General features: G+C 48.4%; 1 protein-coding gene across 1 annotated transcript; it reads left to right on the top strand.

The window, feature by feature from the left end:
• The first annotated feature begins 233 nt into the window (after nucleotides 1-233).
• Nucleotides 234-17724, top strand: Prss36 (serine protease 36). The gene is made up of 15 exons (XM_031384633.1): nucleotides 234-546; nucleotides 832-867; nucleotides 1048-1083; nucleotides 1540-1702; nucleotides 2017-2297; nucleotides 5126-5292; nucleotides 12971-13220; nucleotides 13339-13468; nucleotides 13817-14055; nucleotides 14145-14308; nucleotides 15436-15673; nucleotides 15798-15939; nucleotides 16278-16543; nucleotides 16618-16739; nucleotides 17248-17724. Exons 1-15 carry the CDS (start codon nucleotides 510-512, stop codon nucleotides 17530-17532), a joined length of 2556 nt encoding a protein of 851 aa, XP_031240493.1. The 5' UTR covers nucleotides 234-509; the 3' UTR covers nucleotides 17533-17724.
• The last annotated feature ends 1163 nt before the right edge of the window (nucleotides 17725-18887 follow it).

Genomic DNA, 18887 nt, shown 5'->3' with positions numbered 1-18887 from the left:
GTCCCAGGCCTGGCCAGTAACTCCAGTAACCAGAGCTGTGTGAGAAGAAAAGGCCAAGCCACTGGGGAAGCCACACCCCAATCAAGGGTGAGGTCTCGGGTGAATCACGCCAAGGGCTACTGCCAGCCCCATCCTGCTCTTCCACAGACCCAGGGAATGTGCTTCCAGCACTCCACCCCACCACAGTCATCTTATTTGGTTTAACACACGGGACTCTCTGCTCATCTCTCCACATCCAACAGGTGTCCTGGAGCTAGGACACCTCCCTACTTCCATTCTGAGCCTCCAGATATGTGAGATGTACCAGAGTTCTGGGTGGGGCCTTTGAGCTCCCTACTTTTCCCTTTCAGCTCCAGATCCTCTCAGATTCCCACAGATGGGTTCTAGCCAGGGAGGGTGGGGCTACTCCTGGGACCATCAGGAGGAACCAGCTACATAGTTGGTGACAGAGTAGTGGCAGGAAACAACCTCTCACCTACCTCTGTGCTTCCAGCTGACTTTAGTAGACCATGTCCCAACACCTGTTTCTCCCACTTGTAATCCTGGGTAAGTTCGGAGGACAGGGCTTTAAGAATCCTGGATACCAACCCTAGAGAGCTGAAAAGCAGGAAATATATCCTGAATCCTTTATGGCAGTGAGATGTCAGAGTGTCAAGAGGAAGGGGTTGGAGGAGGGCATGCCAGGAGCCTGAGGGATTGTGCAGAGGGGAGGAGAAAGGAGGCCTACCAGTTCTGGGGAGATGGAACTCTAAAATTGGGCAGAGGAAGGAAGAACCACACCTAGGTGCGTCATCTCTCCAGACTTTCCTTGCCTCCCTCTTGTCTTCTCAGTGGTCAGTCCCATACCAGGAGCCTTCCAGGACTCAGGTAAGACTGATGGACTGGGGACAGTTAGGTTCAGTTGCCTCAGTGTAGGCAAAAGGCTGAAACAGGGAACTGGGGGGAGGAGGAGTGCCGCAAAAGCCCAGTGAGAGCAGGAAGATGGGTGCTGACAGTGTCGGGGTTGAAGTAAGGAGCATCTTTCTCTCTGTGTCTTCTGTCTTCTAGTGGTCAGTCCTACCCAAGGAGAATTTGAAGACCTAGGTAAGAGAGAAGCATGAATTGCCTTCAATCTTGTTTTTTCATTTGTTTGTTTGTTTGCTTGCTTGCTTTTGTTTTATTTTGCTTTGCTTTGTTTTGCTTTGCTTTTGAGATAGGGTATCTCTCTCTAGTCCTGACTATCCTAAAGCTCACTCTTGTAGGCCAGGCTAACCTCACACTCTCAGAGCTCCACCTGTCTCTGCCTCCTGGGCGCTGGAACTTAAAGGCTGTCTTGAATCCTAAAGAAGTTTCAAACTGGCTAGGTCATGGGTGAATTGGAAGTGCCCAGGCACTCCACCCGTGCCTTACTCATGTTCAGAAGGGCAAACTAAAGGGGTGGATGGAGGTTCAGGCTCCACCACCCCGCCTTCCCGAGTTACCAGGGTCTCTGGAGTCCGAAGGGTTAGGGGAGGAGGGGAACCCTCACTGAGCTTTGACTTCTAGGGGTCTCCATTCCAGACTGCGGCCGCCCTGAGCCCTCTTCCCGCATCGTGGGGGGCTCTGACGCACATCCTGGCACTTGGCCGTGGCAGGTGAGCCTGCATCAAGATGGGGGCCACATCTGCGGGGGCTCCCTCATCGCCCCTTCCTGGGTCCTCTCCGCTGCTCACTGTTTCGTGACGTGAGTACAGTCTTTGTCCAGGCTCTCTCCTACAGCTAACCTGCGCTGCAGCTCAACCTTCCCTGCTTATTTCTTCCTGCCTGGCAATGCCTTGCTGTCCAGGCTGAATACCCTGGAACAGAAATTTTTCCAAGGCTCCCACTGACATCTCCAAGTCCTATTTGACCCTTTCAACCTCCACGGTGAAAACTCTGGATCTGCTCTCTCGCTGGGTTCTCTCTGACCCTAGCTCCCAGTTGGCTCTAAGTCGTCAGCCCCAAGGACTGACTCCGTAGGGCTAACCTAGTCCCCTTCTCTCTCTGGCACTGGAGCAGGAATGGGACCTTGGAGCCTGCGGACGAATTGTCAGTCCTGCTGGGCGTGCATTCCCAGGACGGGCCCCTGGAAGGAGCGCAGTTGCGCTCAGTGGCCACCATCCTGGTACCGGACAACTACAGCAAAGTGGAACTGGGCGCAGACTTGGCTCTACTGCGCCTGGCCTCGCCAGCCAAGCTGGGCCCCTCCGTGCGGCCGGTCTGCCTGCCTCGTGCCTCGCACCTCTTCGCTCACGGCACTGCCTGCTGGGCCACTGGTTGGGGAGACATCCAGGAGGCTGGTAAGTAGGATGCATCACCGCCCTTTCAAGTGTGGCCCTGAAAGCTGGGTCCTCTGGAGGGTTGCCCCCTTGGAAGCGGAGCCTAAAGAACGGGGCGGTGGTGGCGCATGCCTTTAATCCCAGCACTTGCAGGGCAGAGGCAGGCGGATTTCTGAGTTCGAGGCCAGCCTGGTCTACAGAGTGTACAGAGTGAGTTCCAGGACAGCCAGGGCTGCACAGAGAAAACCTGTCTCAAAAAAAAAAAAAAAAAAAAAAAATGTAAAGAGTGGGACCCAGGCAGAGCTTGGGAGATCTGGTTCTAATCTGCGGAAAATTCCTAACCTCTTTTTATGTACCCTCCTCTGCCCCCGAGGTTGCTCTATTCCTGGCCTCACCTTTTCTCCCAGTTTTTTTTTTTCCTTTTCTTTTCTCTTTTGGATTTAGGTCAGATTCGGGTTCCATCCCAGCTCTTTCAGACAAAGCATTCCCCCCTACACATTTCCTCCTGTGAGAAGAGGAAAATAGCTCTCGGGGTGTTGGGTGGCAGTGGAGAAAACCCAAGGAAAGCCCAGCAGCAATGGCTAGCACCGTAGTGTCAGAGGCAGACTACTTTTCCATTTTCTTCCACCCCGAGTACTTGGTGTTACTTTGCCGTTAGTAAACACACCCCTAGCTATTCTACATCTGCTTTGGTCAGACTTTGCCAGGACTAAGGGCCTGGAAAGGAGCTTTGTGGAGGAGATGCCATAGCTGCGGCTTGCAGGGGTTACCAACAGGGAACGGTGATCATGAGCACCCAGGAAGTCTGTGGAAAGAGCCAGAGCGTCCTGATTATGGGCCTTCAGAGCAGATTTCTGGAAAGGAGACTGTGTGGAGAGAGGATGTGCTAAATAGAGGCCATCCTGAGGGGCTCTAGGGAAACCCTGGGGTGCTACCCTGTGGCAGGGCAGAGCTCACAAGGATGCTGAGGGTGGATGTAGAAGATCTTAAAGTGATGCTGAGACTGAAGGACAGAGTAATGCCAACCAGTGGCACTACCAAGGTCCCCAGACCATGCTAGCTGAGCTCCAAGACAGGTTCAGCCATAGCCTGACCTCTCAGGATTCTGGTTGAGTCTGGAAGGGCCTCTTCACATTCCCTGTCCCTCTCTGGCTCCTGAGTCTTCTCATCGAAAGTTGCACCTGGGCCGATTGCAGTGGTGCATACCTTTAATCTCAGCACTCTAGAGGCAGAGGCAAATGGATCTCTGAGGGTTCAAAGTCAGAATGAATTTCAGGACAGCTAGGGCTACATAGTGGGAGCCTGTGTCAATAACAATAACAGCAACAACAAAGATAGCAGCTGTAAGTAGTAATATACACCTGGAGTCCCAGAAGGTTAGCACTGGGGCCCAGGTTGAGCCTGCAGGATCCACATGGAAGTAGCAGGTACAGACTGATATAGGAAACTGACCAGTCAGGAGGCTGGGCTGATCATTCAGGCCCCAGATTATGCTGCCTGCACTGGGAAGTTCCACAGAGACACAAGTGGGACATCTTGGGAGCTAAGTGGGAAGCTGAGTTAAAAGGGGGGGCTGGAGAAAAGGCTTTGGCAGTTAAAAAGGAGTTGTTGTTGTGGCAGAGCACCCAGGTTTGGTTCCCAGCACCCACATGGCAGCTCACAACCAACTATAACTCCACATAACTCCAGTTGCAGGGTATCCTGTGCCCTTCTCTGACCTTTGTATGCACACACTAGGGACCCATGTGATGTGCACACAGACAATCAGGCAAAACACTCATATACATAAAATAATCTTTTAAAATGGAGACAGAGATGATACCCATATTCTTTTTGTTGCTGTGTTTTTGCTTTTTTGTGTTTGTCTGTTTGCCTTTCGAGACAGGGTTTCTCTGTGTAGCTCTGGCTGTCCTGAAACTCACTCTATAGATCAGGAGGTCCTCAAACTCAGAGATTCACTGTGCCACCATGTCTGGCTAACATCCAGATTCTTATCCTAAAATCCAGTTTCTGTGTTTGGTAAATGGATACAAGGCCATATCTAATACACATGATATCTTTGTTTAAAAGTTGCTCTGTTTTTGAACAAATACCCACTCCAGCTTGGAAAGCTTGGTGGTTTTTAGCTCTGACATATATACATTATTGTCTATGGACCTTGTATAGAACACAACTTTATAGCATCTGTAACAGCTCTCGCTGGATGCTTACAGGGGCCAAACTTAAGAATTGGACTTAGAGGGCTGGAGAGATGGTTCAACGGTTAGGAGCACTGACTGCTCTTCTGAAGGTCCTGAGTTCAAATCCTAGCAACCATATGGTAGCTTACAACCATCAGTAATGAGATCTGATGCCCTCTTCTGGTGTGTCTGAAGACAGCTACAGTGTACTTACATATAATAATAAATAAATCTAAAAAAAAAAAAAGAATAGGACTTAGAGAGAAGAAAGAACAAACAGATGGTATGATGAAAGAACAGATGGTATGGTAGGCCAGGGGGCCATCTTTTTTTTTCCCAAGGCAGGGTCTCACATAGCCCAAGCTGGCATTGAACTTTCTATGTAGCTGATGATGATCTTGAGTTTCTGATTTTCTACTTCTAGTTCCCAAGTTCTGGGACTACAGGCATGTGCCAGCACAGCTGGTTTATTCAGTTCTGGGGACTGAACACAGCCTTTGTGTATATTAGCAAGCAGCCTCCCCAGTAAGCTACCATCATCTTCAGACTCAGTAGAGGCACGTTGATGGAAATATCTACATGGCAGCTGAAAGGGACAAAGCATAGGTCTGGAGAGATGAGTGTTTCATACCTAACTCACAGTATCTGTTCTCTGGTTCTGCCCTCCAGACCCTCTGCCTCTCCCCTGGGTTCTACAGGAAGTGGAGCTAAGATTGCTGGGAGAGGCTGCCTGTCAGTGTCTCTACAGCCGGCCTGGCCCTTTCAACCAGACTTTCCAGCTGTTGCCAGGGATGTTGTGTGCTGGCTACCCAGAGGGACGAAGGGATACCTGCCAGGTAAGAAGAGGTCTCCTAACCCATAGGAAGCACCTAAGGAGTAGATGAAGATCTGAGCCTCATCTTCAATGTAATCTGGTCTGAGGAGTATGGCTCATGGGTACAGTATGTGTCTAGCACTTAGAAGGTGCTAGGTTCAATCTCTGGCAACAAAACAAAACCCAAAGACAGTCAATGGAGCCTGGCATAGCAGGAAGCACTTGTAATCTCAGCCCTTGGTAAGTGGAGGAAAAGCCAGGTGAATCGCTCAGGGCTTATCTGAGACACATAGTGGTCAGCCTAGGCTATGTGAGACCCTACCTCAAAACAAAACAAAAGAGTATCAATGTGTAGGACTGTCATAAAGATTACAGATGGGTGGAAGCTAGGACTCAACACACATACCTTTACCCTTGGAAGTGTGATGCAGCAGAGCCCCAGACTCCCGAGTGTCAGTAGCTGCTGCATGTACCCTGCATCCCATGAGGCAGGGGTCATGGAACCGAGATTAAGACTAGTGAGAGAACGAAGAAAGGATAGACACACAGACAGCAAAACTGGGGTTAGATTCCCACTCTGGCTGGGAACTTTGATGTGTTCACTGGGCATAGCACAGTGCCAAGGTTTAACTAGTCTCAGTAGGAGGTCTCTGTAGACCAGTAGTGTGGGAAGCTGAGGCTGCTGGTCTTACACACTGATGAATTGTTTTGGACTCCTGAGTTGAGCTTTGCCACCCATCTTGAGCATGGCCCATATGTAGATACAGCTTTGCCAATATCTCATGGTTCCAAGGCCTTGGAGCCCTTGACCTGGCTTCAGCCACGTCAACAGTACACTCAGGACTTCACTTGCTCAGGGCGCATCCTCTACTCCTTTCACAAGTCCAGCACCACCAGCTCCAAGATATTCAACTTTACCAAATGTTCAAACCTCATATCTGGAAGATGACAATAATACATCAAGTTTTGTTACCATAATTAATGACCTCACTATGATCTAAAAACTATTAGCTATTATTTTTCTTATTTCAAAGCCCAGCCTATATAGCACAACACTTGTTGCTTAGTTGGTACCTAACAAATAATCACTGGTAAAAATGAATTAATTCTTCACAGAGGGACTTTTCCAGATAACTGGCTGATAGCCAAAACAGTATATTTGAAACAGCTTTTTTGAGAAATTAACCCAGCGTTCATGGTAGTGGTGTGGATACAAAGTAGATGGTTCTGAGGTTCCAGGACCCATAGACATAATCAGTCCCTTAAAAGTTTAGATTTTATTTATTTTATGCATATGTATTTATTTTATTATTATTTTATGTGTTTGAGTGTTTTGCCTGATGATTACCACATGTATGCACTGCCTGTAGAGGCCAGAGGAGGGCACCAGATCTCCTAAAACTGTAGTTTCAGATGAGTCAACCATGTGGATGTTGGAAACCATACCTGGGTCCTCTCAAAGAGCAACAAATGCTCTGATTACCACTGAGGCATCTCTACAGTTCCAATTACTTGATTTCCCTCATCCTGAATATCTTTTATTTACTTTTAGACAATTTCATACATGCATACAACGTACATTGATTATGTCCACACTGAACTCCCCCCTCCTTCTCCCGGCAGATACCTGCAACACCCCCTCCACACCTACCTCCTTATCGTCTTTTTATTTTTGCAAATTACTTGAGTCCAGTTAGTGCTGTCTGCTGAAACGCTGGCTGATTCCATTAGTTTGATTGTGTGTAAGTAAACACTCATGAGTGAGCTTATAAATACGATGGCCATCTCTGAATAGAAGACAGGACTTCATACCACTCCTCCCCCATCCTCTGGCTCTTAGATTCTTTCCTCCTCCTCCTCCTCCTCCTCCTCCTCCTCTTCCTCCTCCTCTTCTTCCCTAATCCCTGGGGAACACTACAGATGTCGATACAGGCGTTCACTTAGTGGTAAGCCCTCAACGGTCACTTAGTCTCAGCACTCTGGCCAGTTATGTGCCTGCATCTAACTGATGCCCACTGCAGACAGAAGCTTTCTGACCAGGGTGAGAGCTGCACTGATCAGTGGGTGTAAACACAAACATTTAGAAAGCAGTTTAACAATATGTAGCCAAACAATGTTAGTGGAGTAGATTACCTGCTAGGGCCCAGGACTCCATGGTTTACATGACCAGGGGTAGAACCCTTCCTGTGGATTTCTCAGATATCTAATCAGAAACCAGGTGGTTATCTCTGTGACCTTCTACCACTGCTTTATCAGTGGGACATCTTGCTTGTCAGGTTCTTACTGTAGCATTCTGGATTCACGGTAGGGTAATATTATTCATGACCTGAATTCCCCACCAGCTTCCACAGCTCTATGAAAGCTAGCCATCAGGGAAGAAGTTTTCTGGCCAGTTCCAGGTTGATTTCTCTGTGTATTGCAACTAAAGTGTGTTGTTGTTTCTGCAATAGTCTTACCATCTACGGTTGGCAATCGAGAGCGTCTCTGGGGCTTCCCTGATGAACATCTCCTAGGGAGGTGTGCCATAGTTCACACCAAGATTATCATTTAATAACCTAAGGCTTCTTGGAGAAGCACCGTCCATATGTATTCAAACTCCTTTTAAAATTACAGAAAGATAAGAAGCCGAGCAGTGGTGGCACACACCTTTACTCCCAGCACTTGGGAGGCAGAGGCAGGCGGATTTATGAGTTTGAGGCCAGCCTGGTCTACAGAGTGAGTTCCAGGACAGCCAGGGCTATACAGAGAAACCCTGTCTTGAAAAACAAAAAAAAAAAAAAAAAAAAAAAAAAAAAAAAAAAAAAAAAAACAAAAAAAAAAAAACAGATATATACATATTTTTAAAATTTTTTGACAGGGTCTTACTACATATTCTTGGCTGGCCTAGAACACTCACTCTTCGTAGACGAAGCTGTTATATTTTTACTCGAAGTACTGGGTTTCCATAAAGTTTTCTGTATACCTTTAGTTTTGGTTAACTTACCCCACTTTCTTCTTTCTCCTGTCCCCCCCATCCCTATCCCAACTTAACCCTTTAATTACCCAGTCCCCTCCCACTTTTATAGCACCTATGTTCTACTAGGTCCTCACCCCTTCAGGCTTCTTCTTCCCTCTCACAAATCCATTCCTGACTATTACAGCTACTCTAAATTAAACATAAAAATGTAGACATATGAAGCTCAGATCTACAGATGAGAAAGAATATGTGGCATTTATCCTTTCTTAGCTTGCATAGCCTTGCTTGGTATAGTATTTTTCACTTCCACCCACTTTTCTGCAAATTTTATTTATTTATTTATTTTATGTATGTGTGTACACTGTCACTGTTTTCAGACACACCAGAAGAGGGCATCAGATCCCATTATAGACAGTTGTGAACCATCATTTGGTTGCTGGGAATTGAACTCAGGACCTCTGGAAGAGCAGACGGTGCTCTTAACCACTGAGCCATCTCTTCAGCCCCAAATTTCTTCTTTTTTGAGTAAAATTCTACAGTGTGCAGTTACCACATTTTTATTAGTTATTAATCAGTTGAAGGGACATCTAGGCTGATTCGTCTTCTAGCTACTGTGAATGGAGCATCAGTGAGCATGGGGATGTAGGATTCTCTGTAGGAGAACCTGGAGTCCTTCAGACAGATGTCCAGGATCTCTGCATCACAGGATACTTCTACTTTTAGCTTTTTGAGAAATCTCCATACTGATTTCTATAGTGGGTGTTGGAATTTCATTCCCACCAATAATGAGTTAGTGTTCACATTTCCCCATATCCTAACCAGCATTTGTTGTCATTGCTTTTTTTTTTGAAAATATTCATTCTGAGTGGGGTGAGATAGAATCTCAAAGTAGTTTTAATCAGCATTTCCCTGATTGCTAATCATGTTGAACACTTTCAAAAATGTTAAGTAGATTTTTGTGTTCCCTCTTTTGAGAACTCTCTGTTCACTGGTCCATTATTTCGATTGGGTTGTGTGTTTTCCTTATGTTTAGCTTCTTGAGTTCTTTGAATATTCCACACTGTAGTGTTTACTGAACTTCCTGAGGTTGGCAGCATGGCTTAGCAAGTACATGTTCTCACTGTCCAGCCTGCCAGCCTGAGTTTGATCCCCAGGACCCACAGGTTGAAGAGAGCTGAGTATTGAGGCTTGCTCTCTGACCTCTACACTCTGGCCATGGCACTTGATCATGCACACAAAATAAATAAATACATAGAAGCCGGGCAGTGGTGGCACACGCCTTTAATCCCAGTACTTGGGAGGCAGAGGCAGGAGGATTTCTGAGTTCAAAGCCAGCCTGGTCTACAGAGTGAGTTCCAGGACAGCTGGGGCTACACAGAGAAACCCTGCCTCAAAAAACAAAAAAACAAAACAAACAAACAAACAAAAATAAATACACAGGAATTTAAAAACAGAAAGGCCAGCCATAGTGACATGTGTTGTGTGATGAGGAGGTAGAGGCAGGTGGATCATTGAGTTCAAGGCCATCCTGGTCTACATAGTAAGACCCTGCCTTTAAAAACAAAAATCTTAATTATGGAAAATGTTATTTGTCCAGTACAATATCTGCTAGTCATATGTAGGTATTGGACATATGAAATGTGGTATGAAAAAGAAGAAAGTGAAAGTAAAGCTGCACATGGAGCCCCAGGCCTATAATCCTAGCACTTGGAAGACTGAGGCATGAGATCACAAGTTCAAGGCCATGCTGAACTATATAGCAAGACCTTGTTGGGGTGTGTGTGTGCAGGGACAGAAGGCAGGAAGACAAGTGGGTGGTGAGATGACTCATCAGGTAAGGACTTACCTCAGAAGCCTGGCAACCCAAGTCTCATCCCTAGAACTGAAGGTGGAAGGAGAGAGCCAGCCTAGTTATGCTCTGATTTCTACATATGTGCTGTAGGATACAAGGCTCCTCCCACAACACATAATAATGATAAAATACAAAATAAGTCAATACATTTTAAGAAAAAGGAGCCCATGAGATGGTTCAGAGGGGATAAGTGTATACCACACAAGTGGCTTCAAATTCAATTCCTGTAACCTCCTATCTCTCCCTCTCCCTCCCCGTCTCCTTCTCTTGTGGCTTAACTTAGCCAGCACCACAGGAGCTGAGAGTTAAGGTATGTGCCTATAGCCCCAGAATTCATAAACAAAGTAGCAGAAGCAGAAGGATCAGCAGTCAAGACCAACTTCAGCTACACAGTGAATCTGAAGCCATCGGGGATTCATGAGACCTATCTCAACTAAAGCAAAACAGAAGGGGGAGGGGAGCTGGGGTCCTGAGAGATTAAAACTGAGTCTAAACTTAAATGATCAGAGCTGAAGAGCTGTCCTTGGTTAAGAGCCTTTGCTGCCCTTGCAGAGGGCCAGGGTTCAATTCCCAGGTCCATTACAACCTCTGTACCTCCAGTTCCAGGGACCCAACACACTTTTCTGACCTCCACAGACACCAGACACACTTGTGGTACACAAACACACGTAGGCAAAACACTCCCATTCATAAAGCACGAAAAGCAATCTTAAAACCATAGCTGCTTTGGGCTGTTACCTACTATTCTGGGTAGCATAGCTCTACAAAATGTCGAGCCTTCTTTTTTCAACATTTTATTTTTATTTACTTAATGCGCATTGATGTTTTGCCTTCATGTATTTCTGTGTAAGGGCAGCAGATCCCCTGGAACTAGAGTTAGAGGCAGTTGGGAGTTGCTATACGGATGTTAGAAATTGAACCTGGGTCCTCGGGAAGAACAGGGAGTGCTCTTAACCTCTGAATCATCTCTCCCAGCCACTTTTAAACATTTTAAAACTTATTTTGTATGTATCAGTGTTTTGCCTGTATGTACATTTGTGCACCATGTGTATGACCGGTGCCCAAGGCAGAAAAGGGCATTGGATCCCAGAACTGTAGTTACAGATGATTGTGAGCCACGATGTGGATGGGAGTTGAACCTGGGTCCTCTGGGAAGTGTAGCTAGTGCTCTTAACCATCTCACCAGCCCCAGACTTCTTTGTGACTCCTGAACAGACACCATAGAATAACAATGCCCCATACCAATTGTTTGTGGTCTGCTCATTTTAGGTCTTCCTCATTTGATTTCACACTCCCATTTTTTTTTTTTTTTTCCAAAACAGGGTTTCTCTGTGTAGCCTTGGCTGTCCTGGAACTCGCTCTGTAGACCAGGCTGGCCTCTAACTCAGAAATCCGCCTGCCTCTGCCTCCCAAGTGCTGGGATTAAAGGCGTATGCCACCACCGCCCGGCCCATACCCCCCATTCTTAATGTATTTATTTGTTCATGTATTCATTCCTTCATAACCAGGATCTTTCCGTGTTGCCCAAGGTGGTCTTTGACTCCTGAATTTCAGTGATCCTCCAGCCTTAGCTTCTTGGATAGTAGGGGCTACAGATGTAGGCTCCATACAGGCTCCTTTAGGGTCTTCCTCAGCTAGTATCTCATTTGTCTTTACATTTATTTATTGTGTGTGCATTTTACGCTCAATATAGCCTTTAGCCATTGTTTGTTTATTTGTTTGGAGACAGTCTCATGGAGCTCAGGCTAGCCTAAAAATAACTATGTCACTGAGTCCTGATCTTTTCACCTCCCAAGTGTTAGGACTATAGGTATGTACCTTGCTTTAATTTATTTATTTTTCTTTTTGTGTCTTGAGTGTATGCATATGGAGGTGGTGTTGTATGTGTGTGAGCAGGGGTACAGGCAGAGGACAACCTCATTAGGCATATAGTCTCCTTTAAGACAGGGTCCCTTGCAGAGGTTTGGTGGCACATGCCTTTCACCAGCACTCTGGAGGCAGAGGTGGCCAGGGCTTTGAGAGTCTGAGGCCAGCCTGGTGTACAAATCGGATTCCAGGACAGTCAGGGCTGTTACACAGAGAAACTATGTCTTGAAAACTTAAAACAAACAAACAAACAAAAAAACAGGGCCTCTCATTGGCCTTGGACTCACCAGGGCTATACAGAGAAACCCTGTCTTGAAAAACCAAAAAAAAAAAAAGGACCAGTGAACAGAGAGTTCTCAAAAGAAGAAACTTAACATTTTTTAAAGTGTTCAACACGATTAGCAATCAGAGAAATGCAAATTAAAACTACTTTGAGATTCCATCTCACCCCACTTAGAATGAATACTTAAAAAAAAAAAAAAAAGCAATGTAAACACCAGAGTGTAAAACTCGACCTCCTGGCTTCCTAGTTTACTTTTTAAAGGGGCAGAGCTCAGCATTTACGAGACCCTGGGGTCAAGCCCAGCCCAAAACAAAACCTTGGGAGCTGCAATTTAGAAACCTTGAAATCCGGCTAGAGAGATGGCTCAGCGGTTAAGACCACTGAACTGCTTTTCCAGAGGTCCTGAGTTCATTCCCAGCAATCACATGGTGGCTCACAACCATGTGCAATGGGATCCTATGCATTCTTGTCTGAAGACAGCTACACAAGAAAGAAATCTTAGAAATCAGGGACAGATTAGGGTCGAACTATTTACAAGCATCATTCAGCTCCAAATGAGACCTCGTCTCTTGGCTTTGGCTACTCTGTGGTTCTCTGCTTTACCAGGCTTTCTTCTAATTAGAATTGTAGATAATACAAAGGTGAAGATAGCTAAGGAAGGTTTCTAGAAGGTAGCTATATGTTAGGTCAATATGGGGTAAGAATTCTTGAACTAGTCTCTGACTTTAGTCATCTATCATTAGGGTGACTCTGGGGGACCGCTGGTCTGTGAGGATGGTGGCCGATGGTTCCTGGCGGGAATCACCAGTTTTGGCTTTGGCTGTGGACGGAGGAACCGCCCTGGGGTCTTCACTGCAGTGGCTTCCTATGAGTCGTGGATTCGGGAACACGTGATGGGTTCAGAACCTGGGCCTGCCTTTCCCAGCCAGCTCCAGAAGCCCCAGTCAGAACCCTGGGAGCCCAGAGGAGAAAACTGTACCTTTGCCCAACCAGGTGAAGGGCCGAGGCACTGACCCTGAGCTGAGCTGGGCTGTGCAGATACAAATTGGGATGGAGGCTGCAGTGTTAAGGATTTCTGCAGACCCCCTGACCCAGGCCTCTCATTTCTTAGAGTGCGGGAAGGCTCCGAGGCCGGGGACCTGGCCCTGGGAGGCCCAGGTGACGGTGCCAGGCTCCACACCCTGCTATGGAGCTCTGGTGTCTGACAGATGGATCTTGGCACCGGCCAGCTGCTTTCTGGAGTGAGTGAGTGAGAATCCATATATCAGGCACTCTTTCCCCTTTCCTGCGTCAGCCAAAAAGACTGGCCCAGCCCTTCCTCTGGGGTGGGAGTTGTACCTTAGTTTGTAGTGTGAAGTCGTGAGAAATATAGAATCCAATATAAAGCTGGGGAGTCTGGCAAGGGCGGGCAGGTGGTTAGGTCCAGAACGCGAGAACCAGAATAACAGACAGGAGTGGGGTTCCAGTGTTGGACAAAGTATTGCAATCTGGAAACCCAGTCTAAGCCTGGGAAGCTAGGTTTGCTTCTTGTATGCGGAATGCGCACGGTCCTTAGCTTCCCCCATCCAGCAGCCCCGCACCTCTGACAGCTCAGCCCACGACATCGAGAACTGGCGGGTGCTGCTGCGCTCCCGTCCGGAGGAGGAGAGGGTGGCGCGCCTCGTGGCGCATGAGAACGCTTCCAGGGACTTCGCTTCGGACCTGGCGCTGCTGCAGCTGAGGACGCGCGTGAACCTGACCGCGGCCCCGAGTGCCGTGTGCCTGCCCCACCGCGAACACTATTTTCTTCCCGGGAGCCACTGCCGCCTGGCTCGCTGGGGACGCGGGGGTGCGCGAGGCCGCACGGGGTGGACCGGGTGGGGTGGGCGGAGCGGAAGGCCCGCGGCCGAGGCGACCCCTCGCCGCTCTTTCTCTTAGAACTCGCCCCTGGCTCCAGCGCGCAGCTGGAGGCGCAGCTGTTGAACAGCTGGTGGTGTCATTGCCTGTACGGCCGCCAGGGGGAGTCCGTGCCGCCGCCAGGAGACCCACCGCACTTGCTTTGTCCCGCCTACCTGGAGGAGGAAGAGGCGGGCCTATGCTGGGTGAGCGGCAGGAACTCGCTGCGGAAATCCGGTCCTGACCAGGACCCAGCTGGAGGCGGGAGGAGCCAGAATGGGGCGGGGCGTTCTGGCCTCCGCGTGGTGCCAAAACTATTATTTCTATTCTTTTTTTTTTTCTTCCCCCTTCTGACAAGGTTTCTCTGTGTCTCCCTGGCTGTCTTAGAACTGTGTAGGGGCTGGAGAAATGGCTCAGTAGTTAAGAGCACTGACTGCTCTTCCAGTTCAATTCCCAGCACCCACATGGCAGCTCACAAATGTAACTCCAATATATAACACCCTCATACAGGTATACATACAGACAAAACACCAATACACATAAAATAAAAATACATAAAATTTAAAAATTAAAAGAAAAAAATCTTACTCTGTTGATCAGGCTGGCCTCAAACGAACTCAGAGATCCGCCTAAAGTGTGCACCACTAAGTCCAGATTATTCCTTCTTTTTAAAAATTTGAGTTTTGGGCTCCAAGCCCGAATCCGCATGAACCAAGTGCTTTACCGACTGAGCTATCTCTCCAACCTGAGCTTGTCAATTTTAAGAGAGGATTGAAACCAAGTGCACTGTATCTTTAATCCTACCACTCAGGAGGCAGATGCAAGCGATTTCAGAGTTCGAGAACAGCCAGGGCTACTCAGAGAAGCCCTTGTCTCAAAAAACGAACGAGAGCCGGGTCGTGATGGCGCATGCCTTTAATCTCAGCACTTGGGAGGCAGAGACAAGCATATTTCTAAGTTCGAGGCCAGCCTGGTCTACAGAGTGAGTTCCAGGACAGCCAGGCGATACAGAGAAACCCTGTCTCGGAAAAAAAAAAAACAAACAAACAAAAAAGAGAAACAAACAAACAAAAACAAAAATGAACGAGAGAGAGAGAGAGAGAGAGAGAGAAAGAGAGAGAGAGAGAGAAAGAGAGAGAGCGCAGTGGGGAAAGAAGGCGTTGGGGTTTTGTCAAATGAGGGCTGGAGTTTTACACAAATCAATGTTGGAACTTGGCTTGAAGGATTCATGCTCTAAAGGAGAGAATCAGGATCCCTGGCAGGCCCCAAAAGCTGAGAGGGTCTAAAGCCTGAATCTGCACTCATGCGAGTAAATAATACTGTTTTGCTGCAGAAAGATTCCAGTTGGAGCCTTCTGTGTCGTGAGGAGGGGACGTGGTTCCTGGCAGGATACAGAACCCTCTCAAATGGCTGTCTTCGACCCCGAGCCTTCTCTCCAATGCAGACTCATGGTCTATGGATCCGTCATGTGACCCAGGGAGCTTACCTGGAGGACCAGCTAACTTGGGACTGGGGCCCCGAGGGGGAGGAGACTGAGAAACAGACGTGCCCCCCACACACTGAGCACGGTGGTGAGCAGGGGTCTGTGAGGCTTCAGGAGTTCCTGGTAATTCTTAGGTCCCGGCAAGATGGTGGGGGGGGGGTGTGGAGGACAGCTTGGGGACTCCCACTGACAAGGCTCCCTCCTCTCTCTAGCTTGTGGCCTCAGGCCGAAATCCACTCCAGCTGGTGTGTTGTGGCCCTGGCTGACGGAGGTGCATGTGACTGGTGATAGAGTCTGCACTGGGATTCTGGTGGCCCCAGGCTGGGTCCTAGCAGCCACTCACTGTATTCTCAGGTGGGTCTCTCCTAGCTAGAGGCAAGGTGAGGAAAATTGGGTGATAGATGAAGAATTCTTTCAGCAGGAGGATGTCATCACTCTTGGGCTCACAGAGCACAGGGAAAGCGCCTGTTGTGGGTATTTTTTTGTTGGGATGTTTTGGTTTGATTAGATTTTGTTTGTTTGTTTTGTTTTTCGATGGTTTGATTAGATTTAAAAAGACAGGAGAGAGAGGAATCACAGAGCAGTTGGTGGGCGGTTCTAGAGACTGTTTGTTTCTGCCTTGTTCTTCTGCTGGGAAGAACTTCACCCCCTATGGAAGATACTGGTCCTGATACAGGTTCCTATTCTCACAGGCTGGGCTCTACAACAGTGCCTTACATTGAAGTACATCTGGGCCGGGCAGGGGTCAACTCCCTGCCACAGGGCCACCAGGTTTCTCGGTCTGTCATCAGCATCCGTCTTCCCCGGCACTTAGGACTTAGACCCCCCCTGGCCCTACTGGAGCTGAACTCTCGGGTGGAGCCCTCCCCATCAGCTCTTCCCATCTGCCTACACCCAGGGGGTATTCCTCCAGGGGCCAGCTGCTGGGTTCTGGGCTGGAAGGACCCACAGGACAGAGGTGAGAGTCCTTGGGTTATGGGAATAAGGAGTAGCCTCAGGCCAGAACCCTTTACAGCTCTCTCTCCTCTCTAGTTCCTGTAGCTGCAGCTGTCTCCATCTTGACACCACGACTCTGTCACTGCCTCTATCCGGGCATTCTGACTCCTGGAACTTTCTGCGTCCTCTATTCAGAGGGACAGGAGGATAGATGTGAGGTACAGGGGCTTAGGGATCTTGGACCAGGGAGGGGAAGGTAGTTCTGGGCAATTAGACCCAATTTCCAATAGAACTGGAGTTCCTTGGTATTGGGTTCCAGATAGGATCAAGTATTATTTCTGAGCTAGACCTTAGAGAGAACATGAACCAGGATTCCTAAAGGTGAGATACGCACTGTTTTGTGACTGGATCTTAGGGAAGTTAAGAGAACCAGATGGAGCTGGGCAGTGGTGGCACATGCCTTTAATCCCAGTGCTTCGGAGGCAGAGGCAAGTGGATTTCTGAGTTCAAGGCCAGCCTGGTCTACAGAGTACAGAGTGAGTTCCAGGACAGCCAGGGCTATACAGAGAAACCCTGTCTCGAAACACACCAAGAGAGAGAAAGAGAGAGAGAGAGAGAGAGAGAGAGAGAGAGAGAGAGAGAGAGAGAGAGAGAGAGAGAGAGAGAGAGAGAGAGAACTAGATGGAAAGGTAACAGACTCATTTGGCCTTGGTTCCTACTCTGCAGGTGACCTCAGCACCTCCTCTCCTGTGCCAGACTGAGGGAGGTCCCTGGGTTCTCGTGGGCATGGCTGTTCGAGGTAGCCGGGAGCTGTTTGCAGCCATTGGCCCTGAAGCAACGTGGATATCGCAAACAGTGGGAGAAGCCCATTTTCTTCATCTCAGTGGCTCCCCCTACTGGTCTCCTGAAGGCAATGACCTCTGCCCCCAAGACTTGGCAGGATCTGCAAGCTCCCCTAAGGTTGCTGCCCTGCTTCTGCTCCTCCTACTGGCTTTACTGATCCCTCGCTGAGAACCTGGCTCCTCTTCACACCACCCATCAGGGCTGGAATGTGGCCCAACCGGCCAGCTCCCAGGCCGGGAGAGGGCCTCTTCCACCTGTACTGCATCAGCTTTCAGATAATTGGACCTCAGTGCTGGCTACTTTGAGTCTAAGAATCCTTGGGGGTGGAGGAGGAACAGACAATAAAAATGTAAATACAGACACGTGGCTTTGTGGCATCTCTAAGGCTACAGAGGTGCTGAACACCTCAGAGCTAAGGGGAAAGCCCTAAGGATAGGACTCTACCCTTTTTGTGACTCAGGCCTTGGGATCCCAGGAAATGTGTCCCCTATAACGTGGCAGCTGTTCCCTCATTCCTGCCTCTGGGCGGGGGAGGTTAGGTGGACAGCTGGTTGTGTGTCACCTCTCCATTGGAATTAGTGTCCCCAGCACCTGGAGCATACCTCAGCTCTGGCTCTGTCTGTACGAGACTAGGAAGCCTTGGGATGTGAAAGCTAGCCCCAAATATATACCCTAATGAATAATGTACACACACAAGCACAAGAACCTCTGCACCCTTTGAGAGACTCCCTCCTGCACGTGGCACCAGCTAACTCAGTCCATATTACTTGCTAACTGGCAAAGCATGACAGCTGGAGCCTGAAATAATAAGTTCACCAAGGGCTCCCTGTGGCATCTAAACACTCCTCGACTAGGGGTCAAAAAAACGGTCAGAGGGGGAATGCGTTTTGAGCACACATAAGGACAGCAAATACGGAGCTGAAGAACATGTGGAGGTTTTTCTTAATGGGTAAACAAAGGGTGTACTTGTAGAGTTGGGGGTGGGGTCACAGTCTGTTATACAAGCAGAGAATTAGGGAAGGGAGACCTGGAGTAAACTGGTAGGTAGCCCTGGGAGACTGAGAAGGGTAGATGCTGTTAGAGGCTTCTCCTTCATAGGTACCACAGTGACTATTCTCCAGGCCCTCAAGGAAATGCATACGTCCACCTGCTCTCTATGCCCCACACTGAACCTGCCTCCTCCTTTCCCTAAACACACAACACGTGACTCCCAAAGTCTTGCCCCTCCCTCCGAAGAAGTCAACCTCTCCCATTCACCCCCTCCAGGAATTCTCCCAACCCAGGGCTGGGCTGGAATCCAGATGCCTAGGCTTCCAGAAGACAGTACAGGAAGTAAGGGTCAATTTTTCCTCAAGCTTTTCCTCAAGCTTAAGCCTAACCCATCTCCATACCCACTGACTGCAGTCACATGCTGCCTTTCCATGAACCCCTTCTGCACTCCTGTTACTTGTGTGTACATACACAAGCACGAACCCACACAAGCAAACTCTGAAGCTGCTGCTCTCCAAGCCTTGAGGCAGGCT

The sequence above is a fragment of the Mastomys coucha genome, unplaced genomic scaffold, assembly GCF_008632895.1.
Source record: "Mastomys coucha isolate ucsf_1 unplaced genomic scaffold, UCSF_Mcou_1 pScaffold21, whole genome shotgun sequence".
NCBI lineage: Eukaryota > Metazoa > Chordata > Mammalia > Rodentia > Muridae > Mastomys > Mastomys coucha.
Note: the sequence above shows the minus strand (reverse complement) of the source record. Positions and strands in the feature narration are given on the sequence as shown.